We start from the raw sequence: 26,655 nt of genomic DNA, 5'->3' as shown, positions 1-26,655 counted from the left end.
GAATAGTTTATTATCGTGGCTTCTCCCGTGGAGAATCCCTGAGATTACATTTTGTCGCCTGACTATCAGTAGAAGACACTGTAGGTCTTATGGAAGGGGATGTACTCCAGCTCAGCAGCATGACGACGTCTGTAGTCCCACAGGAAGTGATCCAAGAGCACAGAATTCACATTCTTCGTGGAAATTTCCAGCTTCTTCTCACGAATCTCCGCCAGAACTTTGTCCTTCAGCTCCTCCACAATGAAAATCGACGCTCCGCGGATTTCCACCTCAGCCTCAGATCCATTCTCCAGAATTTCATCACTCTTGAGGCGCTTCATCAGATCCTCGTTGTACTCCAGAGCGCCAAAGTGCACCAAAACCTGCGGCACGCGATAATCGGCGAACATTGTGATCTTTCCAATGTCTGGAAACTCGCCAATTCCCTCTCCTCGGAAGCACGCCCAGATGTCACCGATCAGGATCTGCGCTCTCTTGTAGATCGCCACGCGCTGTCCCTCATAGCTGGCCTCATCCCTGAAGCATGGAAAGTCCTCAACAATCATCTGCAGGAGTTTCTCAGCCGATTTTCCGCTCTGCTTCACGCAATTCTCGAAATTCCCTCCGTACTTCTCCAGCAACGTCTGACCCACTTCCTTCAGGCACTTCACCCTCTCCTGGATCAGCGGAGCCTTTGTCTCCCCATCGTCACACCTCAAAATCCTCTCCAGATCCTCAACATCGAGCTTCACGTAGTATTCGGGATTCGTGATATCCTCGCCGGCTTTCCGGGCGCGATTTATTGCTGCGCAGAGGGCAAAGTAGCCGGTCTGACCCTCAACTCTCCACTTGGTGGCATTTCCCGGCGTCCAGAAGCAGAAGTTCAGGGTGTCAATCAGGAACAACCAGTTCAAACACTTCGGATCCTCAGGTTTGGGATGGAATTCGTGCTGAGAGAAGTTCTCTACGTCGATTTCCTTGCTTTTGAGTCCTTCCAAAACAGCCCGGCAGAGTTTATCAACACCAGATCCATTGACTTTCAGGTGTTTCGCCAATTTCACAATCAATTCACCAGAAGCTCGAGGCTGAAGAGCCATTTTCTCCGCGCAAACAAGTGGAAGGTCACTTAGTGAAGCCAAAAATGATTATTTTTCGGCTTTTTGCCGCCCGTTTCAGGAGTCAATCGCGATTGCACAAGTCTTGACATGTCGCGAAATTCAAAGTCTTGGACTTTTTTGACCAATTCGCATGAAAATCCTCAGACAAGTCCCTCTTCAGACATTCTTGGCCAACTCAGGCAACCCGAATTGAGTTTCTCACCACTTTATTTTGCTTCTGAGCTCAGCAGGGGATTGAAAATCCCGAAAATCCTCTTTGGGAGCAAACTTAACCCATCCTCGAGCCTCCAATCCCCAGCAGAAGTCATGGTGATCAAGTGAGTTGGACACACAACACTGGATGCAATCATAACCTTACCTTTTATGTAACTCCCGGAAGGCTGCTCATCAAATCCGGGCTGGTGTACGGAGCCGTGAAGTACAGCGTTGACCAGGGCGTCTGGGCGTCCAGCACGAAGACGACAGCCTTGTACAATGACGTGGGAGAGAGTTTGAGGCCTCACTGGCAGGGCGTGAGGCAGAAAGTACCGGTGGAACTGCCTCTGCTACCGTCATCCGGCGAGGCGTGCTTCGTGGTGAAGTATTACTGGAACCAGGGCGTGAAAGCCAGCTTCAACTTCATCCATCGGTTTCCCTGCTACGTCGGCCAGTGGACGAAGAAAGCCAAGGATGCCGTCGGAGGCGCTCTGTCGTCCTTCGAGGAGGCGCCAGCGGTCAAGGACAAGTAGCCTGAATCCGCGCAGTAGCTCGATTAAATGCTCTTAAGGAGGATTTGTCTCTTCACTTTATTGAAATTCACGGTCATCAATCCAGTCACTGAGTGTCTCACGGGAACAGTTCGGGTGTGTGTCAGTTGTAATGGAGGAAAACACAGGGCAGAAGAGATGGTATCCAAAAGGCGCCAGAGACAATCGCAATCGCGGGAAGGAAGATTGAGTTACGCATTGGCAGCTTCCGTGGCATCCGGAACTGGTTCCTGGGCCTTCACCTCAGCGGCCGCCTTCTTTTTCTTCTTCTTGCCACCTTTACTCACTGCGTGGCTCAGCAGCTCCTTGAGCTCCGGATCCGTCACGCTGTGCTCACTCTTGTAGTGATCCTCCGGAAAGTCGAGGCCAGTGACGAGAGTCACGCCGTTGGGCAGCAGAAGAACAGTGTGTTTGAACTGTGCCACAAATTCGGCTGCAAGAGAAGGAAGAGAAAGTCAGCAAATTACTTCCCGATATTGCGTGGCAGGATTGTTCATCCCAGGATGCCAAAGAGCAATGTCTGGGACATTGCTAATTGTGGGGGCATCCGGGAGAGAGTTTGCTCTAGCAAGGTGTCTGGCCACTGAATCCCTGGCGATTCAGTGTAATTTAGCCTTGCACAGGACAATCAGGAGGGAATCCTTTGCGCGATACTCACTCGGTCTTTCGTAGAGAACCTGGAATGGCTCGATGACTTTGTGTGACACACACTCAACGACGCCCATCCGAGCCTTGGTCTCCTCCTCGAAGTGTCGCAAGTTGAATGGCATCGTCCCGAATTTGCTCTTCACCTCGGACAGGAAGGCGCGCGAGGCCTTTAGCTTCAGCTGGTAATTCTCGTCCGTCTTCTTGAAGATCGCCACCTTCGTGTCCTGCTCCTTGCCCACACCCTCGCCCGTGCTCACCAGCACGTCCATGGCGTACACCTCGTGCACGTCGAACTCGCACTTCTCGTGCTCCTTCTTCTGTGCATCGTTGGGGTTCTGAATGATGGTCTTCTCGCCGTCAATCTTGAACTGCTTCAGCTGGTGGCTCAGCATGCCCTCGATTGGCTTGCACTTGAACGCCTCGCTGACTTTCTGGACGCCCTCGGTGATCTTGTAGTTACCATTCCCGGCCTTCAGGATCCTGAGCGCGGCCTCGCTGGCCCAGTAGGCCGCCAGCACGGCGTCCGCCTTGCGTCCCGTGGCCGGCGTGTCCGCCGTGGCGCCCACAATCGTCGTGAACGCCACCACGGCGATGAAGCCATCGATATGTGCCCCCAAGTCGATCTTCACCACGTCCGCGTCCTTCAGAGTGTAGTCGGGCTCACTCTTGATGGGCGAGAAGTGGCAGACGCAGTTGTTCACCGAGAGACACGTCGGGAATGCTATGCCTTTCTTCAGCTCCTTCTCCTTCTTGTACACCTGCCCGGGGAGAGACGGAAACCCCATCAAATCACAACTCCAGACAGTAAAAGAACAAAGAACTTGATGTTCTTCCCGGAAAAGCCCTCATATCTCATAATCTTCTACCGTCACGGGGTGATTTCTCATTTCCGTGGCACAGCTGAGCACCCAAAAGATGCCCAGAACTCAGATGAACCTCAGTGAGTTGCCACATCAGCGAGAAATACCTCCCTCGAGCGCAAAGTTCCGATCATTGGGCGTCCGGAAGACTTTCCCTCCTCGCTTCGCATTTCTCACCTTTCCTGTCTCCTCCGTCACGAGTTTATCGCCCATGTCACATAGTTCCTTGACCGAGGCGCCGGCCACGCAATGCTCCAGCAGAGTCTTGAGAGTCCCTGCAAGAAAGTGAAATGTTATCAGGGAAACTCTGAATGACAGAAAACAACCCCCTTTTGAGGTTATGTCACCCCATCCCATTTTCACCCTTCCTTTCTCTCAATTTCCCACCTCAGACATCCGCCTTTCGCCACCCAGGACCTCCAATACATCCTCCCAATCATCCCCGACGGCGTGGAAGTGCCACGAAGCGACCCATTTTGCCTGCATGACGACTTTTTCCACGACAAGTCGCCGCGTGGCCACAAAAACTTTCCATTCGCTCGCTCATCGACTTACTATTTACAATTTCACCAGCTGTCTTGTATTTTGTCACCACGATTTCATCGGCAATCGTCTTCTCGCTGCCGTCGGCCATCCTTTTGCTGGGAAATACTTGAAAATTCACAGAATCTTTATCAACACGGCACGAAGCAGCAGCACCACAGCAAACTCACCACGGCCAAGCGTTCGCCGATGGCATTTCGCCCGCTTCGCCGCGCGGTGGGGATTTGAATTGCAACCGCCGGCGGATTCCCCACTCGATCAGCGACTCTCACCATAGGGTGGTAAATTTTGATCTGTCACTTGAAGCTCGCGTGGGTGCGTTTGTTTTGGAGATTTCTGACCGCTCGTGGGCGCTTTGAATCTGCATCTCTTCAATGTCCAAAGCATGTCCAGGGAGAGGGAACTGAAGATATTGTCTGTGCAATCGGGAATTGAGCAAGAGGCTGGCGAATTATGCCGATTGTGTGCCAGAAACATCGAAGGCGAGACTTTGTCCATATTCCAGGACAATTTTCATGAATCTCTGGAGGAATTCCTGGGTGTCAGTGTAAGTAAAGAGATTTGCGATACAGCAAGAGATAACTGAATTATAATTATGTGCTGCTTTGCAGATTGGGCGAAAGGATTTGTGGCCAAAGAGTGTTTGCCAGAAGTGTGTTCTGAGAGCGACAGAGTCAATAAAGTTCGTCCGGAGCGTCCGGGAGAGTGAGAAGCTCTTCACTGGTATCTACGGAGCCAATGGATCTGTTGTGGAGTTCGTCGTGACAGACGTGGCCGGTGGAGTGCAACAGGACTTTGAAGACAGCGATGGTGTGGAGATAATTGAAGATCAGGAGATTCTGGAGGATGGCGAAGTGATAGACGACTCGGAGGATGGATTTGCCCAGCGGAGATTGTCAGTGGATTGTGGGGAAGTGCAATGTACGCAATATGTTGCTCAGGAGGAGAGAGAAGAGACTCTGCCAGCTGTTCTGGTGCCACGACGACGCTACAAGACAGATGAAGACTTTCGCCGGGCGGAAGCTTTCTATGCCTTGTCCTGTACTTACTGCCTCGTCGCCTTTGAGCGGCTGAAGGAGCTGCGGGCGCACTACAGGGAGATGCACCAGCAAGAAGGCTTCGTTCTGTGCTGCGGCAAGAAGCTCTTTCGCCTCACTTACATGCTGGATCACATGGAATATCACTCGAATCAGGAGGCCTTCAAGTGTGACCAGTGCGGCAAATGCCTGGACAGTCAGTTGCACTTGAAAACCCACCAGCAGCAAGCTCATCCGCGAATCTACAGTCATCGGAAGAAAGTGATTGAGCGGCTGTCTGAAGCCAACAAGTTGAATCGCTTCGATTGCTCGCACTGTGGCAAGGAGTTTGACTACAAAGTCTCGCTGGAGAAGCACGTTCAGCAATTGCATCAGGGAGGAATTCGGTGCGTGTGTCGCATTTGCAGGAAGCAATTCAAATGCCGAATATCATACCAAAGGCACATGCGGAATCACGAGGAAAATGGCCAGATTATTTGAAGTAAGTTGGTAAGCACAAATTTCGGCTTTTTTCTGCACTCTCTCTCTTGACCAGATTATTACATTATGAATCTCTAAATTCCCACACAATAAGACTTAGGCCTAAGGGTTGTTGCAAATAAACAAGTGATTTCGCAAAAAGGATATAATAATATTTCACGTATAGAATAGACACTCCTTCGATATACAATGTATTTACAGACTTATGAACGGATGAATCTCCCTAACAATGGCACTTTCTGGCTCTCTCCACAGCGCCTTTGGCCTTTCTCTCAAAGGTTCGAGAGAGGGCAAAAGCGCTTCATTTATTGCGGAGGTTCTCAAAGAAGGCGATGTTGCTCTTGAGACGTCCTGGCACGAGTACAGGACTCGGCGGACGCTCTGGGCTGCTGTGCCTCTTGCCGCGCTCCTCCTCTCTGGGCGTCTCGTCTTCCTGGCTCGTCGAATGTTTCAATTCGTCGCGGAATTGCTTCGACAAACTCCTGGCTGTGATGCTGTAGCCGGGCACGATCGGTGACTTGCCATTGCTGGGAGAAATCTTCTTTCCTTCAGTCGCTCTGAAAGGCTCCTGGTCAGCCGCCAAGGGCAGGGACTGAAAAGACACACAAGGAGGAATTGTAGATCTTAAAAATCTAGGTTTTCTTCGCGGAAAATACCGTTCTCAGTTTTATCTGATCATCCAAAGAGAGAGCGTTAAAGGCAAGAATTTCTTAATGACATTCCTTCGGAGTTTATTAAGCCTAAGTATGACTTACTTTTGGTCTGGCTCTGTGGACTGGTTTATTAGCCTCTTCCGCTTGATCGGCGGTCGTGAAGGCACTCATTAACTTCTTAACGGACGGCAGAGTAGATAAAACTTCCTCTTCAATGACTGTCTTGCTCATCTCCTCGTTGTTATTGTTAATCTGACGAAAAGAAGATGAAAATCACTTAGTCCTGGACAAATTACATTGCTTTCAACTCACCTCTTTCTTCTCCATCGATGAGCCATTCACTGCCGGCTGTTCGGGGGCAGTGGGAGTGGTTGGGGAGAAGACTGGAGGCTTCTTGGGCGCAAAGAACTTGACTGTGCTCGGCGACACTGTCCGCTTCTCCTCGATCTCCTGCAGCACTCTGGTCTCCTCCTCGATGGCCTGCGGGGAGATGGGAAAGGCCGGCGGCTGGGCGTTCTCCTCTGTTGGGGTCGAGGGAGGGGTTCTGGTGCTTCCGACGGCCTTCTTAGAACTCATAATGACACTCTCGCGCAGCAATCGCGTCTCGCGCGTCTCAATTTCATAGATTCTCGTGGTGTCCGAGTCCTCGCTGGGCGTGAGGCTGTCCGTGAGTTGGAGGGACGTATTGCTGGTCTCTGAGGACTCAATGCTCAGTCCTGTTGTCTCTGTTTCATCCACTCTGATCGGCGTGGCGACAAAAAGTCCCGACTGCGGAGTAGAAATATGAGGAAAAAGGGTACTTTTGATGCCACAGCCACAATGAATTCGGTAATTAAGAGTGCGATTGTGATGATTTGTTAGTTTGAGAGCGCATTTCGATAGGCCATCAAGTCCATAATTAGCCGAGAATGTCTGTCTAGAAGGTTAGCCACCCCTCAGTTTTTTTTGTAAATGCTTAAGTACAGTGATATCAGAGACTTACCCTAGAAATTGTGTCAAGTGTCTCTTAAGAGCTAGAGAGAAACATCAGCATTCATTGCAATTTTCTATTTATCAAACCTTTCAGTGTATTAGACAATATTTACAATTTTTCCATTGATCTTATCAAATGCTTATCATTTATTTAGTGCTTATATTGATTACTATAGAAGCTACATTGCACATTTCGATAGGTTGGCCTTTTTGTACAGAAGAAAGGAAGAAAAAAAGAAGTAGAGAGAAAGAGGATCAATTTGTACATAAAAATTGTGGTTATTCGTTGGCTTTTCTTTCGTGAGGGCTTAAATTTGCAAGAGAAGAAGAGGAAACAAATTTTCTACAACCATTTTCCACATAGTGAATTAAATTAAAACGAAGGACGCTTAAGCGTGGGAATGTTGGCACATTTAGGAACGTCGCTTAGGGTTTCACGGATTTCACGTGTTTCTTCGGTCGCCTCCGCAAAGAGCTGAGGTCATCAAAGACAGTTTCCACGCATTCACTTCCCTGCCCAGCGAAAAATCTCCAGGAAACATCACTCTCTGTATCAGAATCTCTCGCCCGCGTGTCCAGGACAGACACTGAAGAGGCACTCTTGAGTCTCTGCAGAGGATCTTCCTCCTCAGCCTCGTGGGGATCGTCAAAAATGGGATTGAGGACGAAATTACTGGTCCCGCTGAGGGAGCGAAAACTATTCCTCTTGAGGTCGCTGTGAAGCATCTGAGCTTCGAAGCTTGCCAACTCTTTGGGTGTGGGTCTGAAGGAGTTCGTCTTCCGCACTCTGCGGTCCACGGAGTTCACCTCCAGATCGTCCAGGAGGTTCCGCGTGCGGAAGGACTTCAGGGACACACTGCGACGCAGTTTGGTGCCTCTGGCTAAGTCGAGGCTTCCTCCGGAGCCCGAGAGGAATTTGTTGAGGATGTAGGAGTCATTCAAGGGATTGTCACTAAATACACTCACTTTGTCCTCTTCGGATGCACTCAGCGATTCGGGCTGCTTCTTTCTGCTGCCGGACGATTTCTTCGCGTCGTTGATGTAATAATCCCTGCCGTATCTGCACAAAAAGTCAAGAGGATAAAGCACCAAGAAGGACACTTGGGAATGTGTTCAAAATACCTCTTGTAGTCGGGACTCTCTTCCCCCAGGACCACTTGCAAGGACCTTTCTGGCGTTTTCGGTGGGGATTCAATGTGAGAACTCGTGCTTGTGACTGAGCTCTGACTGTGATATGTCTTCCCAACGAGGCGCTGCTGCAAGGCTTCAGGGGAATAAGGATTGTTTGGCATATCAGTGTCAGGATGTCGCCACTTCAGATGTTCTCTCTCGGCAATGGATCCTGCAACGACATCAATTACAAACAGTCCCACTTTCTAAAATAGAGAAACTCACCAGGAATCAAGTGCTCATCCTCAAGACTGTCTGGCTCTGGAGTAAGCGATTCCGTTCCCAATCTAGGCTTGGACACTGTTTCAATAGACTCAGCATTAGTTGAGACTTTGGGTGCTTCTTCGCGGTTAGTAAGATTAGTGCTACCATCACCAAATTCCCTCTCCATCTCTTCTGGACTGTACGAGGATCTCTTGATGATATTCGCCACGCTTATCAGCTTCTGAATATCATCGTCCGGAATGGTGGAAAGTTTTACGACCGAAGGAGGAGGGCTTTTGGGGAGGAGTTGCTGGAAAATGGGACTCTTGTAGCGAAGATGAACAGTTTCATCTTCAGGCTCAATTGCCAAAGTCGTTGGCCTCTGGACTTCTTCCGGTTTCTCCTCATCATCTGACTTGACGATCTTCTTGAGCTGTTCCTTGATTTCCTGACTTGTACTCATGATATCTTCAGTTTTGACTGGCTCTTCAGGTTCTTCTTCTTCCAAGATTTCTGCAATTTTTGCATTGAGTTCTTCCTCAGTTTCTGTTGTCTGTGAGAACACTTTGCTTTCTTCAATCTTCTGTTCTGTTAAGATCTCAGTTTCAAGCACTAATGGCTTTGTTACTTCCTTCTCTTCAGGATTGTCAACAGTCCTCAAGTGAATTTCTGGTACTTCGGCTGTTCTTAAATGAATCTCAACTTTAGGTTCATCCAACTCAATCAATTCAACAGATTCTACTTCCTTTTTCTCTTCAACTTGAGCTTTATCACTGTCTTGAGTGACTTTTTCTGTGTCATCAGCTTCTTTTTCAGGCTCCTCAATTGTCCTGACGTGAATTTCCACATGTTCCTGCTCAATTTTCTCCACTTTTTCCACAATCTTCACTTCCTCCTGAACTTCTTCAACTCGCACATGAATTTCAGTGAGTTTGCTTTCAAATTCCTCAACTTGATTATCTTCTTCCACGGGCAGTTCTTTTTTCAAGTCCTCCTGAATGATTGATCGGATCTCTAAGGGATGCTCTTCCTCTTCCGGTGATTTATTCAGACTTCTCTGTCGTGGAAGAGGAACAGGAACTTTTACATCCTCATCTTTCATCTCTTCAGCCGCTGGTGGAGTTTCTTTCGCCTCTTCCTCGACTTTTTCACACACTTGTGGCTCCCAATCTTGAGGAGAATCATTGGAAGCTTCAGTCTCTGTTTGCTCCTCAAAGAATTCCCTCCTTTGCGCTTGAGGCGATCCACAAATGACCAATTGTCGCTTCTCATCGTACTTCATCACGCAGACAAACTCATCCGTACTGGAGAGTTCCACTTCTGGCGTGGGCAGAGGATCTTGTGCCGGTGGATCGACAGGTTTCATGTCACTCAGATATCCGTAACTGAAGATTCTCAGTGCGGACACTCCAACATCTGTGGATTTATTCTGAGACGGAAGAGTATCTGGCTTCATATCGTTGAGGAATTTATAGCCAAAGAGTCTGTCAGGCGAGAGAACTTGATGATTAGCTGACAGCTTCTCTTCCTCTGGTGTCAGAGCGATCAGAGGTGAAGTGTACTGTCCAGAATTGACTAGGATACTCTGATTGGGATCGCTGACTTCCCAACATCCCTGAATGAGAACCCAATCACCCGGGAAAGTGGGAGAATTGGTAATTCCATTGCCCTCCGGAAGGTCGTCCGGCTTCAAGTGGCTGAGATGATTCTCCCTGTACAGATCTTGACTTCTGGGAGTGACTGTGTGAATTGGTTTCACGTGAGAAACATGCAAATTAGCGTGCAATTAAAATGTGAGCTGTGAGTGTTAGTCTAGGTTTGAATGCAAAAAGCAACTTACCGTGATTCTCAGTCACTGTGGATTGTCTGTAAGATCATTAACACAAGTTAATGGATGTTGTTTAGCCAAGGAGAGGATTTGTAACTCACCTGGGCGTCGGGATGGGAGCGTCTGTGCCATTGACAGTGGGATTGATGGCCTCAGTGGGTTCGGGAAAGTCCTGATCGAGAAGCGCCTCATTCCTGGCCTCTGTCACGTTAATCCCGGAGTCTGGGTTGGAGAGGAGACTCTCAGTGGCTGATGAGGTGTCTTCAAGTGAGATCAACTCATTCTTTCCACCAATAATTGTCTTGCTCTCGACGAGCTTCGCTGCTGGACGCTCTTGGTGATCCTCTTCGGCGTCTGAACCGGCTTCTGATAAGTCACTGACTTCATCGACATTCTTATCGCCTATCAGCGCCTTGACTTCCTCAGTTGGCGACGGGACTAGCATCCCGATGGCCGTGGAATTTGTGTCTGTCTTGACTTTGCGCTTCTTGAACAACCAATTCTCCTCCCAAGTGCCCTCAGTTCCCACTGTTGACGCGATCTCCGAACTGTTGTCCTCGACTGTGCCCTCTGAGGAGGCGGCAGACAAGTCCGGCAGCGGCACCCGGTGCTTCTGAATGTAGTCACTGAGGTATGTCTCGTCACTGTCAGTGCTGCGCGTCTTGAGGCTCGATTCCGACGCTTGGGAAGCCTCCTCGAGTCTCTTATCGAGCTACACAGGAAGCAAAGAAAGTCACATTAATCCTCCACTATCTCTGTTCACGCCTCATTAATTCACTCTGGGGAGCTTCTCGGCCAATTCCCTGGCAACAGCCACGATGGACGGTCACAGTTGAGAACGCAAGTTCTCACTTTTCATCTCCATATTCATCAGTGAATGCCCATCGGACCAGTGAGTGTTCCAGGGAAAGTGTCTTTGGCCGAGAATTATAGAATGAATTAAATTCAGCGAATTATCTTTTTTATTTCACTTCACTACATTGATGAATCTCAACTACCATTCCACGTGCCAGACATTCAACGCGCTTTTTGGTGTTCTGAATTAGTTTGATGAGTATTTTGTTTGATTAAAATGAAAATTTGACAAGTTTTCAGACCTTTTCTGGCCTCAAAATAGTTTCTGGAGGAAATAATTCATCAAATTGAAGGCTTCCTTTATCACTTCCTCTCTCTGCCCATTGATTTTGGCCTCCAATACGGCAAATATAAGCAAACTAGAGCACGTTGAATATCGATCTTGGTTAGAATTTGAGCTTTTTATACCGCTTTCTGGCTTGTTGGCGACAAAAGTCCCGTCTTCTCGGTCACAGCATTGTGATTGCTGTCGAATTCACTGCCCGACTGGATGCCTGACGAGTTCTCTTGGTGGTTCTTGGGGTTCCGATAGTGATCAACCACCTTTAAAGTAGACCAAACGGAAATGAATTGCAAATTTGCGGGGCTTTTATGTGGCACAGAAGCCTCAAAAGTGTGGGCGTCTTATCATCTGTGGCGGTGTCTTTTGGGGGTTCCAACGGTCTTACCTTGTTGAGCACAGCTGTGGCGAGCAGTTGCTCATACTTCTTGCTGCTGAAGTAGGGCAAATGGGACTCTGGACGAGGCGGAAAGCCGCTGTAATTGAACAAATCCGGCAGATTGAGTGCCTCTTCGATGACTTTCTGGATCAATCGCTTGAGATTGACATGAGCAATGCCTGGGCCTTCCTCATCCTGAAGAGGTAGATCTGAAAATGACCACAAAATGATGATGATTAATCCCGCGAATTCGCGCAGATTTCCCAGCTCAAGTGATAAAAAAGGCAAAAAATAGATAGTCAGCGTGCGAAGGTTGCAATAATTCCAATAATTCACACAAATTTAGAGTCGAAAGTATCTCGCGGCCAAACACAAAACCCATTACATGTCGCTTAAGAATTCCTGGTCACTCTTATCTTATCGCTGGGCGCAATGATTCCGTTGAAAATTGAAAGCTTTCGCTCTATCTGAAGTTATTTATACTCTGGTGCTGTAATGGGAATCGATTTTTGTACTCCTCTCTCTGGCCTTTTTTGCTCTTTACCTAACTCCACCTCCACGATGTACGCCAGGGCGAAGAGGACGAACGCCGCCAAGGCGTAGTACCAGGAGAAGACGATGCCAAGGAGTCCCACAATGACTTCGAGCATCTTAGCGCTTTCTCTGCAGAGAGAATTCACGTTTGATGCTTCAGAGACAAAATTCTCAGACACTCAATCAAAATTGCTTCTTCTCAGCGATGCGCAATTTTTCGAGGCACAATACAAGCGGATAATCTTCAGATAATTGCACAGAAAATCGAGAGAGTGGCTTCGGCCTTGGAATAGATAAACATCATTAAAGAAAAAATCTATAAAGATACTTTTTGTGGAAGTCACAGGGTGTGTAAAAACCGTAAAAATCATATTTATTAAGCTTTGATCATATCAATTTCCTAGTTTCAACGCCGTTGCTTCATTTCTAAAGCTTCAATCTAATTGACTTTCCTTTATCGCGTTTATTCCTTCAAGAGAAAAGCACATTGACGGCATTCTGAGCGAAAAAGTGCATTGAAAAAACTCCCTTCACTCAGGATTTTCCCACTTTTTTGCTTTCGTACATGACTAAACACGATGTTTAAGTGAAGCTCCATTAAAAGTCAACTTGAAGTTTATCTTTCTGTACACCCTGTTATTAAACAATCACAGCGACTAAGTATATTATTTTCCTTGTGAAAACAATTAAGAGATCATGTTGACCCCAAAAAAGGTCTCGCAGCTTCACGTTGACTGCGTGCTTTCTCACTTTATAAGTACAACTTTACCTCACTTTTCTCAACACTCACACTTAACGATTAATATTGAAAAACAATTTTAATATATCTTATATTACGTAATGTGCTTTCGGTAAGTCACACTTGTGGCGTTGGAAAGTCATCTAAAAATGCCTCATTTCGACAACCCCGATGGAATTGATTGCAACTTTGGAATGCGTCCATTTCGCAAAATGCTGGAGGAATTCTTAAAGCAATGGCAGAGGCAAAAGCTCTCACTTCTGCATTGCATTAATCTCAATTCGCCAGCTAGAAAAATCCATTAACTCCCGAACTGAATGATGCACAACACAATAGCCGAGTGTCAAGGTGAGAAAATCTGCTTTTACAGTCGGTTATTTAACGCTGTAAATGTGGGAAAAAGCGGCACATTTTCCACTCTCTGTGCAATTAATCTGGGCAATTGACTGAGTTTGTCTTGGACGGAAAAGCACCTCTCTCTCACTCTCTCGGGAAAACTTGACCACGGAATAACACTTCTTCACCGTCCACTTGGCTTTTCCACACTAAATTTCCAGCCGTGGCCTCTTGAAGATATTTCACAACATTTTCGCTTCAAGGCGGATCAGCGCGCGCTTTTGCCCGAGAGATTTCAACTGATAATCACCTTTTTGCCCTGATATACCCTTATCACTTCACACAGTAACATTTTTTTCCCCCGCGATAAGACACCAAATCGAGAGGGCGAATGATCACATTTTTGTGAGATAGAGTCTCTTAATGTTAAGATATTCCGCCGAAGTCCTCTGAAGTGGAGCGAAATATGAAGTGCGTCTCGACAGCACGACTGCTTCACTCGGAATAGACGGACGAGGAAAAAGGCAAGAAAAGCACGATGTTGGAAGCTCACAGGTGGGAAAAGGCGGCAATAATAATTGGCCAACAAATCGCCGTTATTGGTTGTGTTTTTCCAACACACAGAAGCAAAGTTTTTTGAGAAATATACACCTTAAAATACACTCAAAATGTGATGCAGAAAAAGTGTATAATTATCAAAATATTCGTGGATTTTATGACTGCGAGATTTCACAGTTGAAGAGAGGTCGAAAACAGGGGGAAAATGGAACGCGTGGACAGAGAAAATCAATTAAAGTGATTAAATATTTAGTGTGCTTGGGAAAATATTGGAAAAGACAGTAAGTTTTCCAAAGGGGAAAAAGGTAGAATTTTATATGATCCAATAATTCTCAATATCAAGATATTTTACAAGTCTTTATGAGCGTTTCTTTTACACCTGTGAAGTTATTTGTTCGCTCTGCAAGATAAATAGACATATTTTTTTCCTCCACAATTCGTTGCTGAAAAAAACTACCTGTAAATAATGGCATTTCTTGATAAAGAGTGAGAGAGAGACAATTTGATGATAACACATCCTACGACTCAACGTAAATCTACTTGAGAATTGCATTTCACTTCTTATCGCAGCGATAGCGGAATGACGATGATAAAAAACAGGCTCAATCACGTGTCAATAAAAAGCGGAGCTTTTGTGTCTGAAATCAATCATTTGAGCGGCTGCTAAAAAACAAACATCACACGAAATTGAGGAGTCGCATTACGAAAATGGAGAGATCACTAAGGCAAAAAGGCACGTGAAGTCTTGGCAGTGACTCTTTTTGCTCACCTCGCGCGCGGGTCAACCTTGAGATGTGTGCCTGACGCTAATCTCCGCACCACTTGAGCAATTAACAGTGACACAGAGTCTGCAATTTCTGCCGGTGGCAGTTATTAAAAGGAAATTTTCCCGCCCAAAAGTGTGTTATGCAATGCGCCGCTTGAAATCGCACTTTACATTATTGCGGTGAGAGAGAAAAGAAGTGCTGAGTGAGAGTGCAATCGATCAAAGACGTGGCCTTTCGTGCAATACACAGACTGACTCGACTTACCACTCTTTGAGACTGATCGCTGAATGGCATTTTCCAGTTTGAGCAATCGCCCGCTCAATTCTCTGTGATATCTCACGAATATCTGGATATCTTCAAAGGAAAACATTACGCCTAAATGTAGAGGGTTTAGCGTGAATATGGAGGCGGTTTGGAGAGAATTCTCTTATATTCTTTCGACTCTAAATGAATCTCTATAAGAACAACCTCATCATTGGCTGCAGATAAACCAGATTGTAATAAACAATCTTCTGTCGATCATGCAAAAAATCGGGAATTGTTTCTGTGGTTTTTTGTCTCTCTAAAATATCTTCTCAACAATCTTTAGTTTTATTTTGTCTCAAGCGGACATTTAGAGGGTACAGAACAACTTGTCTGTGTGATTATTAGAAAAAAATCTATGACAGCCAATAAGGAAACACATTAAGGAGGGCGAAAATCGTGAAAAACTCTAATTAAAGGAAAGTCTTGTTGGATAAAATACTCACAGCTCGGATGCTTGTGTGTTTGATTAACAGGAACATTGTCCAGTGATCCACCGATCATTGACGCTATGATGTCCTCAAGAAACTCCCTGACCTTCTCCTTCTGCTCCAGAGAAATGGAGTGTGCCGATCCCAGGAAGCTTCCCTCGGACTCTGCAAAAGCACATCGTTTTCAGATTTCTGTCAACAAGAATTTCATAGGCGGAATTCTCACGTGTTTCTGCATCCTTGAAGGACAGATCATCGCGCGATGTGTCACTCCGTGGACTCTTGAAGCGCTGATTCAACTGATCGAGTATCCACTCGCCGGCCCTGATTTGGCTGTCTCTGCTGCGGATGCAGGAAATGCACTCCCAATATCCGGTTCCTCTGTCCCAATCTGAGCAGCGCCTTCCGCGGCACACTGTCCTGTCGCAGCCGCGACAGATGGCGAATGTTGTGATGTCCTCGAGAGCCACGCGGATGTTGCACAGGTAGCAAAAGGAGGAGCGCGTGCTGGTCTCTTGATTTGCATCCGAGGCACGCTTCTTTCGCAAATTGCGCCTCTGACTCACTTGACTGGAGAAGAAGGACAAGGCAAGGTGAAAATTAGTGTGAAATTTGCAAGGGAAATTTCAATTAGAGGCCGATAATGTCACATTTTGGGCGTATTTTTAGACTCGACCTGTTTTTTTCCTATCACAGAAAATCCTCTTTACAACTTTCTCTTCGTCTTCGCTTCACTGAGTTTGGGCGGGAAAATGATTGTTATTGAGGCGATCTTCCTCGTGGAAATCCACTGACTCTTCTGTCGTCGTTGCTGTGGCGGCAATTATCTTTATCAGCACCACTTCCATGGCGCAGAACATGAAGAGCACCATGAAGACCGCCAAATTGGACTGAGTCCCAGAACTGACCGCGTTCATCCCAATCGGAGGCTCAAGTGTCGCTGTTATGGTTGAAAAACCGAGTATCCCGATGATGGACCACATTTTCACACGACAATCAGTCAACTGACTTGAGTGAGAAATCTCTCTGAGCCTGTGCAAAAAACCTCACATCATCCACTCGAACAGCTCAAGGAGTTCAACACGACGCAGCAAAAACCACCTGTGACTTGCTAAAAGTCACACTTTTTTTCCTCACGCCGTCAGATAATTGTGCAAACAATTGAATGACGAAAGTCTTGCGACGGCAATTTGGGATGATGATCCTCAAGCCTAAACCACAATTGTGTCAAACCCAGAGAGACTGATCTAATCGCGCGCCGCGAACCAACTGAAAGTAAGAGTTCTTGGTCAACGAACCATGCCAGCGGCTCCCCACCATTTTGCGGAAAGTATCAAATTGGCAATTAGTGATAAGACTGGAGCTCGCTTTGCATACAATTCGCCTCTTTTGGGCTCGCAATTGTCCGTCTTGGCTGCACTGGTCAGCTGGACGTGCGAAAAGTGCGCCAGTTGCGGCGCTCACAGAGTTGCTGAGAGCATAGATAAATTGAAAACCTTCTGGGTATAAAAATCTGTATTAAAAGTCAAAATTGCAATTTTTAGAAGAGCTATTTGAAAATTGAGCGGTTATTTCGCTGCGAAATTTGCTGAATTTTTACTCAAATATCCGCTAATGGTTTGATAAAGTGTTAATTTTTGCCCTATAATAATTATTTTGTGAATTTTTAAGTGAATTTTATTGGAATATTGAATGAAATATGCCAAATTAATAGATAAATAGAAAATATTAGCATCCAAAAGTTGTTTTTAAATCGATACTGAGAACATTTTATCCAAAGAAATTGAAAGAAATCATTTTTTTTAAACTTTTTTGAATATAGGATTTTATATATAAGACATAAATGATTGACTTCTTGCAGTTTTCGATTCACCCATCGAATGACAGTGTTAGCTTACATCTCTCTATGAATCACAGTTTATCACATCTAATACCGGATTTACCAATTAGAAAGCCATACGTGTTTATTTGTCCAATGTTGAAGGAGGAAAATTTGTGGAAATTACCTGAAATTTGTTTGCAAACACCTCAACACATTGAATTTGAGACATAATTGCCATGCAAAATGAGTTATGAAACACGAGCATTAGCGCTTCTGCCGCTAATGATGAGTTGAGTGTCATCTAGAAGGAGAAATGCCAGCGCTGTGGCTCAACTCTGGGCAGGATTGCACAATTTTGGAGAGTGAAGGAGGGCCGAGTGTGTCAAGCGAATGCTTCGGCAAACCAGTCCGAGGCGCGCAGCATAAAGAAATAATAAATTTCGCCGGGGAGAAATTATGCAATGCTGCTGGGCTGATGTAAGAGCGAGTGGAAGGTGGTCTTAGCCATCGATTTTATGGGCGCTGCTGAGGCGCGAGATTATCCAATTGACGAGCAGTGAATCTCGCTCAATTGAAGACGCGATAGCTTCACAAATTGCTCTGTGTTCACTGAACTATTTCTGGGCCGTGGGACAGAAATTGTGTGTGTCTGATAAGACGGCTAATTTGCACATCTGACCTGATCCTCGATGCTCTGCTCTCTGCCATTTTGGCGTGAACTTCACTGTGTGTGTCTCAACTGTGACTGACCGGCCGGCTGGAAGTGCTCCAGCGACAAGTGGAAAAAAGCGTGTAAAAGAGTTCAATGGCGAGCATTTCCGGCAGTTCCGGTCGGAAGATCACAGTAAAAGCGTCGTCTTACCTGAAATATCGGGCGCCCTGGACGAGCAGCAGAGCGCTCCCAACCACGCCGATCACGCACGTGATTCCCGTGCCGATCGTCATCCGGAAGGGCAAATTGTCGCCAAAACTGATCCTCATTCCTTCACAAGAGTCCATGCAAATATTTCCACGCGACTCACTTCACTTCTCACACATTTTCCCGCCTTTTGCGCTCACTTCTCTCCACTTTCAGGCGCACAACTTGAGTGGACACCAGCAGATTGTCTACACTTTTGATGTCGACAATGGAAAAAGAAGTGGTTTCAGATGTATTCAATTGCGAAAGAGACACACTTTCTTATCAACAGCTCCACTTGAGGAATTCGCAGAGAGTAAATTCGCGATAAGCAAATGAGGTGGGAAATTTTCCTAAAAATCACGTGCATTCATGGAAAAAAGTTGATCATGATCAATCACTTGAATTAATAGCAAACGTGCAGATCGTCACGAGAGAGTTAATGTACTTTTTTTGCACCATGCAAACACTAAAAGCTTTTCCAAATCACTCGGAAACAATGCATTTTTTCTGTGACACTTTATGAAAAGTGAAAAGACACACGATTTTGCAATGTGAATGAGTTTTTTTTCGCTGCCACACATTTGCCCAAATTGGTCAAGAACGTGAAGATCGTTGACGTGATTTTTGGTGCATAAATAAACAGTTATCAATCAAAATGTTGGGGGTTTTGTGGTCACTTTTTGTTGGCCTTCGCGAGTTATCGAGTGGAATTCAGTGAATTACTTGATAAGGTGCAATCTTGCCTTTCTAAATGTGATAAAAGCAGAAATTGTCTGTCGATGAATGCAATAACGGACACACCGTTAGCAGCTAAGAGAGGAACTGCCAAAAAGACAAATTTACGACAACAATCAAGTGATTCTCATCATTAAATGAATATTCAGTGAATAGAGTAACAGAATATCTCCCACGGAGTGGCCAGAAATTGCGGGAATCGCACACATTCATCCAATTTGTGCAAGGATCACGTGTGAAATTGGACAATTTACCAAATGATGCCTTTAGTGTTGCACCCGAGAGATCACGTTTTTTGTTATATTTGCTCTATCCAGTGCTTTTTTCCCAGAATGCGAAGCCCAGGGAAAATGTTTTGATGTATGCAAAAGACAAGAAAATCATTGCAGTCACCAGACAAGGTCTCTGCCTCTCCACTGGATGAATGGATTGTAATGTGAAAAATGCGCGTCACAATGCAACACAAATCATGAGAATTTGTGAAGAGTTGTCGCCTCTCTCTCTCTCTTGCAAGAGACTTTCTTCAGCCCATAAAATCCCTGCCTGGATAGCACAATATAAAATAGCATTTTAATTGGCCTTCAAATTGAGTGCAAAATGCGATATAATGCCACTTTCTATGGCTTCTACTTTTTTTGGGGAGATGGTTGTGTTGCAATCATACGTGAAATTTAATGTTATAATTTCCATTCAATTTGCAAGACATTTTGCCTCTATCAACATAATTAGTGGCTCAATTTATCTCCTCATCTCACCAGAGGGAAGATCACTGTGTTTTACTGCTTTTTGGTGGGAAATACTAATATGAAATGTTGATCTCTTCTCAAGAGAATCCCATTAAACGGCCATGAAACAATTTGTAACATGGCTTTTTGGTGTGTGAGTGTGTGAAAATTGTGTGAAATAGTCGCAATTGTGTTTAATTTTCTTCTTATCATCTTTTTCGAGAGTAAGTCACCTTCAAGGTGGGTTTTCGCTGAGATCTTGGGTGTTTTTTTTTAGCTCTGATCACAGTCTGAATCTGAATGATCAATTAAGACATTTGAATAGAATTCAGTTGCAATGTAAATTTTTGAGAAATCTTCGAATAAATCCATAATCATGCGATCAGGAAGTGATCAAAGGCGATCTCTAGTATTTTATCAAGTATTCTTGATACAAAAATTGCCATGTTGTGCTTTCTAAAAACAGCCAGTAAAAGTGATTGTGAAGCGTGAAAACGGCAAAGGCAAATTTCTCGATCATCTGCCAGCTGTGATCACTTGCAATTACCATAAATATTTTATCATATACTTATTTGAAAATCTCGCAATTGCTTTGGCGCACGATTAATGGCACGCATTTCGTGGATGGCAGCTGAAAGTGCCTCTAAGATATGTTGACAGTGACCCTTGTTGGTGTGCAAGAGAGAGAGAGAGGAGGAGAAAGAGCTACGCAAATTACCATCGCGATCAGATCGATCGAAAAATGATGGTGCTGGGTCCGCTAAGCAAAGTCCCATTGGAAAGATTACTACGGTAAAATGTTCGAGGCGAAGAAATTTCACAGATTCTTGCCAAGTGGATGTCGATGTGATCCGGTTTTATGTGGCTAAATCCCCACAATTGCATACACAACACACTCTTTGCCTGGAATAATTCTCCAGGTACATTGAGAGAAGGTCAGAACGCGGATTCCTCAAGTGCACTGTTTCGCGAAAGTGCCTTATCGTCACACCTTGAAAACTGTCCAAGAAATTGGTTCACCACTTGACGAAATTTCACTTGCATCCGCGCGATCTTCCACTGATTTAATGCAGCACAAATTGCCAAGGAATTCCAACCAAGAATGGATTGACAAAGGCGCCGTGGAAGGTTGAAAAAAGCAGGCACGCGGCTCGAGTGAAGGCGCTCAACTGATTGTGAGACGCAAAGCATTTCCACTTGAGACCCAACGAGAACTGGAAAAAGCTCCGGAGAAGGTGATCACGCGCACCTGAAGAGAAATGCCTCTCATTCGCCATCAGAGAGAGAGAGATGAGATTGTCCGCGCGAATTCAGTTAGTTTTTGATTGATGAGATGCAGTGAATTCCATCTTGATTTCCAGTTTTGACATTGTATACTTCACTAATTTTAGCGCATTATCTCGCGCGTGGTAATTTATAGAGTCTAATCTCTAACTGTTTGTCAGCGTTATCACGGGAGGAGATATTCTAATGAAGATCTCGCGATAAATTTCCAAAAGAGACATTCAAAAAGCAGTTGGATGGTGATTTTTGTATTCAAACACAGCAGAAATCTTTGCGATATTTCCTTACAAAACAGCAGAAATATTTCTCTAAAACACGATCTGGATGAATCTGGCTTTGGATAAAGCGAAAATGCTGTTTTATACGATTTTTCGTCCTAAAATCAGTGATCAAACGATTTATTTTATCCGCTTTATCAACGTTAAAGCTTTCTTGGCGAGCAATGATATGGAAATCTTTACCCAAAATTCAGCGGGAATTAGTTTTCTTTGCCAAAGAGATTTTTTTTGTTTAAACATAAGATGCAAAGATCATCGTGTGATCATTTGTGAAGTATAAAGACGACTTGTATACTTATCGTCTGCTCTTTCACATAATTTGCCATGCAAAAGGGAGAAAACTGGGGAGTGATTTTTCGTCAGCCTCTGCCTTATTTTCTTCTGCATAAATTCCATTTATCTTGATCATAGAATAAGTAATGGCAATATTAGCATTTTCCCACTGCAACACTTCTTGCACATCTTGGCGTGCTTCTGCCAATTTGCCCCGCGGAAAGATCAACACTTCGGCATTTTTCTCCACCAGATATCCAAAGCAATCTCTATGATTAAGCTCTGCAGATACCATAATTAATCCAATTAGATCCACAAAAAACACATCATATTTTCACTCCTAATCTTTTCCTACTTTGCAATGCAACACAGCTTTGGAGTGAAAAAAAATCGAAGAGATTTTCTGCCAAATAGTCAATATTAATGTTGAAGATGAGAAAAAGGTGTGAAGAAGTTGGATGGAAAAAATCAATTTCTCCTCCAAATCACAATTGAACATCATGGTTGTGTTTTTTCCACTGATCTCTGCGGCTTGATCACTTTTATGAAAGAGAAATGATTGACAATAGAAAATTGTGTTGGCAATTTTCGGATGCTGCAAGAGAAAAAAGTGGTTCAAAGTTCTCTCTCTCTCGAAAATGAAAGCCTTTTTGCGATGCTGTTTGAGAGATTATTTAGAGATTTTTCACCTCTGCCACGAAAATCCGCTCGATCAGCTTTAATCATTTGCATTGGTTTTTGCCAGTCTTCTCTCACTCTCGCATTTCGTTTGTATGGCATTAAGTAATTGTTTGAACTGTTATCTGACGATGTGGAAGCGATCAGCGGGCGATTGATAAATCTTTCACCGCGCATTTCTCTCCGTTTCTTCGCCATGGCGTTAATGAGTGCGGCGAAAAGAAATATCGCGGCTCAATTTGAATGGTGTACGGTTTTATGTGCGAGTTTGAGGAAGAAATTCTCCAAAATATTGCACAACTTATGCAATCTTTCGCCAGGGAAATTGCTCATAAGAAAAAACTCTCAAGTAAATGCCCTTGAGTTTGTCCAATTCTCACCTATACTTTCATCAATTCTGCCCGGAATTTCACTCCGCGAAGCACACCTACTTTTCCCGTCCGTGAGAATTGCGCATATCTTCTCGCTTTGTGTGCGGATCATTTCTTTTTTCACATTCTTGTCTTACACCGAAACAGATTCAGCGGCAACAGACGCATATTTACATAAATCAGAACGATGGAAAAACATGAACATGAAGTGATATGAAAAGCTGCAACTTTTCTCCGCACTTCATTTGAATATTGGCTTGTTTTGCAATGCTTCCAAGATGTCTTGGAGTGCAGAAAGTGGTTCAATAAGCCGTGGAAGATGATTAGGAAATGCCTTTATCTCTGAATTATGTCAGATTTTTACAACACACTCTTCAACTCGATGAGTGAAAGATTGTTTGGCTAAAAGTGAATTCAAAACATCACCACTTAAGGCTTCAGAGCTTCAAAGATGCAGAGAAAGAGGAAATATATCATAAAATTATTATACATTTTTGGGCACTTTGTTGAGTGTTTATGAAAGTGTTAATTATGATTTGAAAACTCTTTAAATAAGTGCAAATCCTGAACTTCAATATCCTTTTCCAGCATAAACAGCTCAATCATTGAGCTAGAAAATCATAGATAATGAGGAAAAATTCCACACCATCTTATTATGTGTGAAAGAAACACATTTAAAACCTCTCCAATAATTGTCGGTATTCACACAAAAATATTTTTCCGCTTTGCAAAATCATAGCATCTGCAGATTTTTTAATGATCGTGCAACAAATAATAATTATGTACTTTTCTTCCATGTATTGTGCATCTGCATAATGATCGTAATTGGAGTTGATTTTTTGAGTGAAATTCACCACTTTCCGGCATTTCCTGAAAAGTTGACGGTCAAAAACCTCATCTGGACGAAAAATTGTCTCCTCTTTCTTTCAGAGTTTTTATTTTTACGCTCTCAGATTGTAATCTGTGCGACGTGAACATGTCGCATCATCTTGATTACCGCGCGCTCAATTGTTTGTATTTTCACGACATTGGACGAATTCACGATAAGAGCCAAACATGAGACGCCAGAGGTGAATTTATAAGGTGTCAAGCACATGCCGTAAAAGCTCAATTAGCACACTTTGGTGGCAAGAATGCCTGAGAATTCTTCCACGATCTTCTTCTGCCGTTGGCTAATTATACAGGAGTTGCGCACATTTTGCAGTGTATCTTATCATGTGTCTTATATTTTAATTCACTCTGCCACACAATATCATCAAAATTGGGTCTCTATTTGCCACCTTATTGCGTGCTCACTATTTCTTTGCACAGATAATGTGCGCCAAAGCGATATTTAGTCAACAATTTATTGTTTCTTATGGAGCATAATATCGCTCCGGATGGAAAAAATTAAATATTTGATCTGCAATTCAGCTGAACTGTAGTGGGAAAACTGTGTGACTTTTTCTTCTCTTTCAAGCTGAATGGAATTATTCTTGAGACAAACGGATTAAAATTTAGTTTGAAAAATGAAAGATAAACACGCATTCTGCGCATGATTGTGTTTCTCATGATATCTCTGACTGATGATAGATGAAATCTACTAAAAGACATGCATTTTTTATTCAAATTTAATAAGAGAGCTTGAAAATTGGATGGAAATGATTTGAAAACGCAGATCGACGCTCAGAAGACGCCCAGAAAAGCGGTTTTCAGTGGATTTTCACAGAAATATTGATATTTTTTTGTAATTTGCGAATTATTGTGGAAACAATCTAATAATTTGAAATACTGGAACTTTCACAACTGATAATCTCTCAAGAAGGTTCTGACTTTGAAAAGGAGCGCAATAAACCCAAAGAGCAACAAGGAAAATCACACAATTCTTCTGAGTTATTTGTTAATCATGATTTCTAATCCAAAATTTCGGAAATCCACTGAATTTCATCCCTGAGAGCAGTGATTTTGAAAGAAACCTTGCTTCTATTTCCTCAGTCTGTTAGACTTTATTAAATGTTCATGAGCTCTTTTTCACTCGCCTTAATCAAATTGCAAATGTTATCGCATAAATGCTAGGCAATCTTGCGATGACAAGAAGCACCTTTTCCCGATAATTGCCACAACGCACGTAATACGCCAAGTGTTATTAATTAAGTTGGATATGTGTTAATTTTTCTTCATGTGATGAGAGACAAAAAAGAGCGGGAAATGCGATGATCGCAGAGCAAAAGCGCCTGAAGATAGTTGAATTGGCGCACGATCTTGCCGAAGAGCGACGGCAGTGATGGGAAAAAGTTGTGTGCTTTTTTCGTCAGTGAATAAAATATGACTAATTAATTGTACAATAAACGTAGCTGTTTCGTGTAATTCCGTGGCGTTAATTGCAAAAGTCTGTTAATTGCTCAAATGCAGACGATGATGTACCGAAGAGTGTGCTGGTGGGTCAAGGCGATGCCCGTTCGACCGTTAACACTCGCATGACCACAGAGTGTGGATCGCGAGCTGTGCCATTGGCAGTTCAATTCCACTGACGGTGGTTCTAGTGTTTTTCTTGGGTGAAATTGGCGTGTGATCGACAACTGTACCTCAATTTTTCGCGCCTCCGATTCTGAAGATCACGATTCTGGTCCAACTCCCGCAGAATCCGCCGATAATCGTCCAGGGTCAGTCGATCCACCGCGTCCTCGATCGAGATCCGATCGTACTCGCTGTTTTCCACATTTTCACTCATGGCGGAGACACTTTTTTCGTCACTCTGCGCCGCACTTGGACAGAGACAATCAAGCGAGAGGTCTAGGCTGAGAGCACATCAGTTGGCGAGCTACTCTAGCGTGCACCGCAATTCACTACACTTCCGGCTCGTCATTGGCGCGAGATCATGTTGCACATAATGCAGAAGCTGTTCGGTGGCTTTCAAGTCTCGAAAGTTGGCTCTTATCGTTGCGATTCCGGTTGAGATTTCGGAGCAAATTCACACAACTGATAGACACACAAAATTACCCAGAGAGTTTTTTGCAAAGTGAGGTAGAATTAGGTGAGAATTGTCACAGAGTCTCTCTCTCTCTCGCCTCACTGTCCGTGTGAGGAATGAGGAAAACGAGCCGCCAATTTGCACACGAAAATCCAATTAAGATTCGTTAATTTTTGGTCACAATTCAAAGACACACGCGCGAAATTTGAATATCCTCCGCACAAGGATCGCTCGTGGGGCGTGAAAACCCGGAAAGACACGGAAAAACGGGGGGAAACGCGGCGCTACGGAGCCACAGAGTGTCGTGGCGGAGGCTCGAGTGGTGACTAGAGAGACTCGGAGCGCGCAATCGTGCCGCAGCAGCTGTTCTGCCCCGACGTTTTTCTGTCGTGGCGAGTAAACAGCGAGCTCCGTATCAGACCATCAACACGGGCATTTTCGATTTCAATACACCACTACAGGTGAGCCGTGGTCACTCAAGCGAGCGCCGGGGTTGAGCTCTCGCGTGGGGAGCAGCGCTGGAAAGTGCAGGGAGTCGAAGAATGCATGAGTCAGGTCATGTTCTCGCGGCACAAATTCCTCGCCAAGGGGTCAATCAGCCAGCCCAGTGAGGATCTGTGCGGAATTTTGCGCTTTTCGAAGCGTATTCGCAATTTTTCTTAGCCCAAGGAGGAGATATTATGATCTGGAATCGTGTACAAGTCTTCGGAAGTAAGCGAAAGCGAGGCGTTTCTTGTATTTATCTGTGTTTGTCTAAATGAATCAACACTAGGCAGTGCTAGAACAAGATTTTCCTCGAAGGAGCTGGCCACTCTGACCAGTTGACAAGTGCTTTGGAGGATAATTTTTGGGTTGATTGCGAATTAAAAATGAACTATTCAAGCATTTTTGATGCTCTTTGCACCAAATGAAAGCTTTTTCACAGCACTTTCAAGTGTTAAATTCAAGGATAAAATTGTCAGGAAGCGATGAAGCCATTCTATTTCCCCCTTTGCGGACCCCTCGAAAATCCATAAATTGTCTTCAAATCAATTGGAAAGCAAAACAGTTGTGCGAAATCCATAACATACACATTTTCTCTCTATACAGAAAAGTTTGCGGTCTTCTTTGCGTAACAGCAGAAAAAAAATCCGCACATAAAATTGTACCTGGAAAACAACTCTCAATTTTCTTATTGTCTTGCCATTAAGACATTTGGATTAACAGCTCTTACTGACT

General features: G+C 44.5%; 5 protein-coding genes across 9 annotated transcripts; 2 read left to right on the top strand and 3 right to left on the bottom strand.

Annotated features, from left to right (window-relative positions):
- Positions 1 to 27: 27 nt before the first annotated feature.
- LOC132259653 (queuosine 5'-phosphate N-glycosylase/hydrolase) lies at positions 28 to 1,206 on the bottom strand. Its single transcript, XM_059757377.1, has one exon. It carries the CDS (start codon positions 1,074 to 1,076, stop codon positions 66 to 68), a length of 1,011 nt encoding a protein of 336 aa, XP_059613360.1. The 5' UTR covers positions 1,077 to 1,206; the 3' UTR covers positions 28 to 65.
- A 98-nt stretch (positions 1,207 to 1,304) lies between these two features.
- On the top strand, positions 1,305 to 1,868 carry LOC132259663 (MICOS complex subunit MIC13 homolog QIL1-like). Its single transcript, XM_059757388.1, has 2 exons — positions 1,305 to 1,414; positions 1,477 to 1,868. Exons 1-2 carry the CDS (start codon positions 1,404 to 1,406, stop codon positions 1,823 to 1,825), a joined length of 360 nt encoding a protein of 119 aa, XP_059613371.1. The 5' UTR covers positions 1,305 to 1,403; the 3' UTR covers positions 1,826 to 1,868.
- On the bottom strand, positions 1,864 to 4,099 carry LOC132259652 (proliferation-associated protein 2G4). The gene is made up of 4 exons (XM_059757375.1): positions 3,907 to 4,099; positions 3,529 to 3,626; positions 2,502 to 3,249; positions 1,864 to 2,276 (listed from the first exon to the last, which is right to left on the bottom strand). The coding sequence occupies exons 1-4, from the start codon at positions 3,983 to 3,985 to the stop codon at positions 2,035 to 2,037; spliced, it is 1,167 nt and encodes a 388-aa protein (XP_059613358.1). The 5' UTR covers positions 3,986 to 4,099; the 3' UTR covers positions 1,864 to 2,034.
- Positions 4,100 to 4,178: 79 nt separating this feature from the next.
- On the top strand, positions 4,179 to 5,420 carry LOC132261282 (zinc finger protein 510-like). The gene is made up of 2 exons (XM_059760020.1): positions 4,179 to 4,441; positions 4,506 to 5,420. Exons 1-2 carry the CDS (start codon positions 4,280 to 4,282, stop codon positions 5,409 to 5,411), a joined length of 1,068 nt encoding a protein of 355 aa, XP_059616003.1. The 5' UTR covers positions 4,179 to 4,279; the 3' UTR covers positions 5,412 to 5,420.
- A 121-nt stretch (positions 5,421 to 5,541) lies between these two features.
- On the bottom strand, positions 5,542 to 25,755 carry LOC132261281 (titin). 5 transcript variants are annotated; one of them, XM_059760016.1, is made up of 15 exons: positions 20,595 to 20,715; positions 18,105 to 18,354; positions 15,647 to 15,990; positions 15,436 to 15,585; positions 11,762 to 11,961; positions 11,502 to 11,636; positions 10,340 to 10,950; positions 10,251 to 10,276; positions 8,432 to 10,150; positions 8,159 to 8,378; positions 8,003 to 8,096; positions 6,377 to 6,832; positions 6,167 to 6,316; positions 6,068 to 6,082; positions 5,542 to 6,003 (listed from the first exon to the last, which is right to left on the bottom strand). In XM_059760016.1, exons 2-15 carry the CDS (start codon positions 18,239 to 18,241, stop codon positions 5,713 to 5,715), a joined length of 4,548 nt encoding a protein of 1,515 aa, XP_059615999.1. In that variant the 5' UTR covers positions 18,242 to 18,354; positions 20,595 to 20,715; the 3' UTR covers positions 5,542 to 5,712. The 5 variants fall into 5 exon arrangements, with proteins under 5 accessions (XP_059615999.1, XP_059615998.1, XP_059616000.1 ...); XM_059760015.1 differs by lacking the exons at positions 18,105 to 18,354; positions 20,595 to 20,715 and adding an exon at positions 25,052 to 25,755; XM_059760017.1 differs by lacking the exons at positions 6,068 to 6,082; positions 18,105 to 18,354; positions 20,595 to 20,715 and adding an exon at positions 25,052 to 25,753.
- Between the last annotated feature and the right edge of the window lie 900 nt (positions 25,756 to 26,655).

This window comes from Phlebotomus argentipes, unplaced genomic scaffold (genome assembly GCF_947086385.1).
Source record: "Phlebotomus argentipes unplaced genomic scaffold, Phlebotomus argentipes genome assembly scaffold_18, whole genome shotgun sequence".
In the NCBI taxonomy this organism is placed as follows: Eukaryota; Metazoa; Arthropoda; class Insecta; order Diptera; family Psychodidae; genus Phlebotomus; species Phlebotomus argentipes.
The sequence above is the reverse complement of the archived record's forward strand: the minus strand, read 5'-3'. Positions and strand labels throughout refer to the sequence as shown.

Excerpts from the sequence above, each read along its gene's own strand:
- LOC132259653 (XM_059757377.1), bottom strand. The coding sequence starts at position 1,076 with ATGGCTCTTCAGCCTCGAGCTTCTGGTGAATTGATTGTGAAATTGGCG.
- LOC132259652 (XM_059757375.1), bottom strand. The coding sequence starts at position 3,985 with ATGGCCGACGGCAGCGAGAAGACGATTGCCGATGAAATCGTGGTGACA. Across the intron at positions 3,627-3,906 it reads AGCTGGTGAAATTGTAAATA|GGACTCTCAAGACTCTGCTG; the intron begins GTAAGTCGATGA and ends ACTTTCTTGCAG. Across the intron at positions 2,277-2,501 it reads GGTTCTCTACGAAAGACCGA|CCGAATTTGTGGCACAGTTC; the intron begins GTGAGTATCGCG and ends CTTCTCTTGCAG.
- LOC132261282 (XM_059760020.1), top strand. The coding sequence starts at position 4,280 with ATGTCCAGGGAGAGGGAACTGAAGATATTGTCTGTGCAATCGGGAATT. Across the intron at positions 4,442-4,505 it reads AGGAATTCCTGGGTGTCAGT|ATTGGGCGAAAGGATTTGTG; the intron begins GTAAGTAAAGAG and ends GCTGCTTTGCAG.
- LOC132261281 (XM_059760015.1), bottom strand. The coding sequence starts at position 25,197 with ATGAGTGAAAATGTGGAAAACAGCGAGTACGATCGGATCTCGATCGAG. Across the intron at positions 11,637-11,761 it reads CCACAGCTGTGCTCAACAAG|GTGGTTGATCACTATCGGAA; the intron begins GTAAGACCGTTG and ends TCTACTTTAAAG. Across the intron at positions 10,277-10,339 it reads GCTCCCATCCCGACGCCCAG|ACAATCCACAGTGACTGAGA; the intron begins GTGAGTTACAAA and ends ATGATCTTACAG.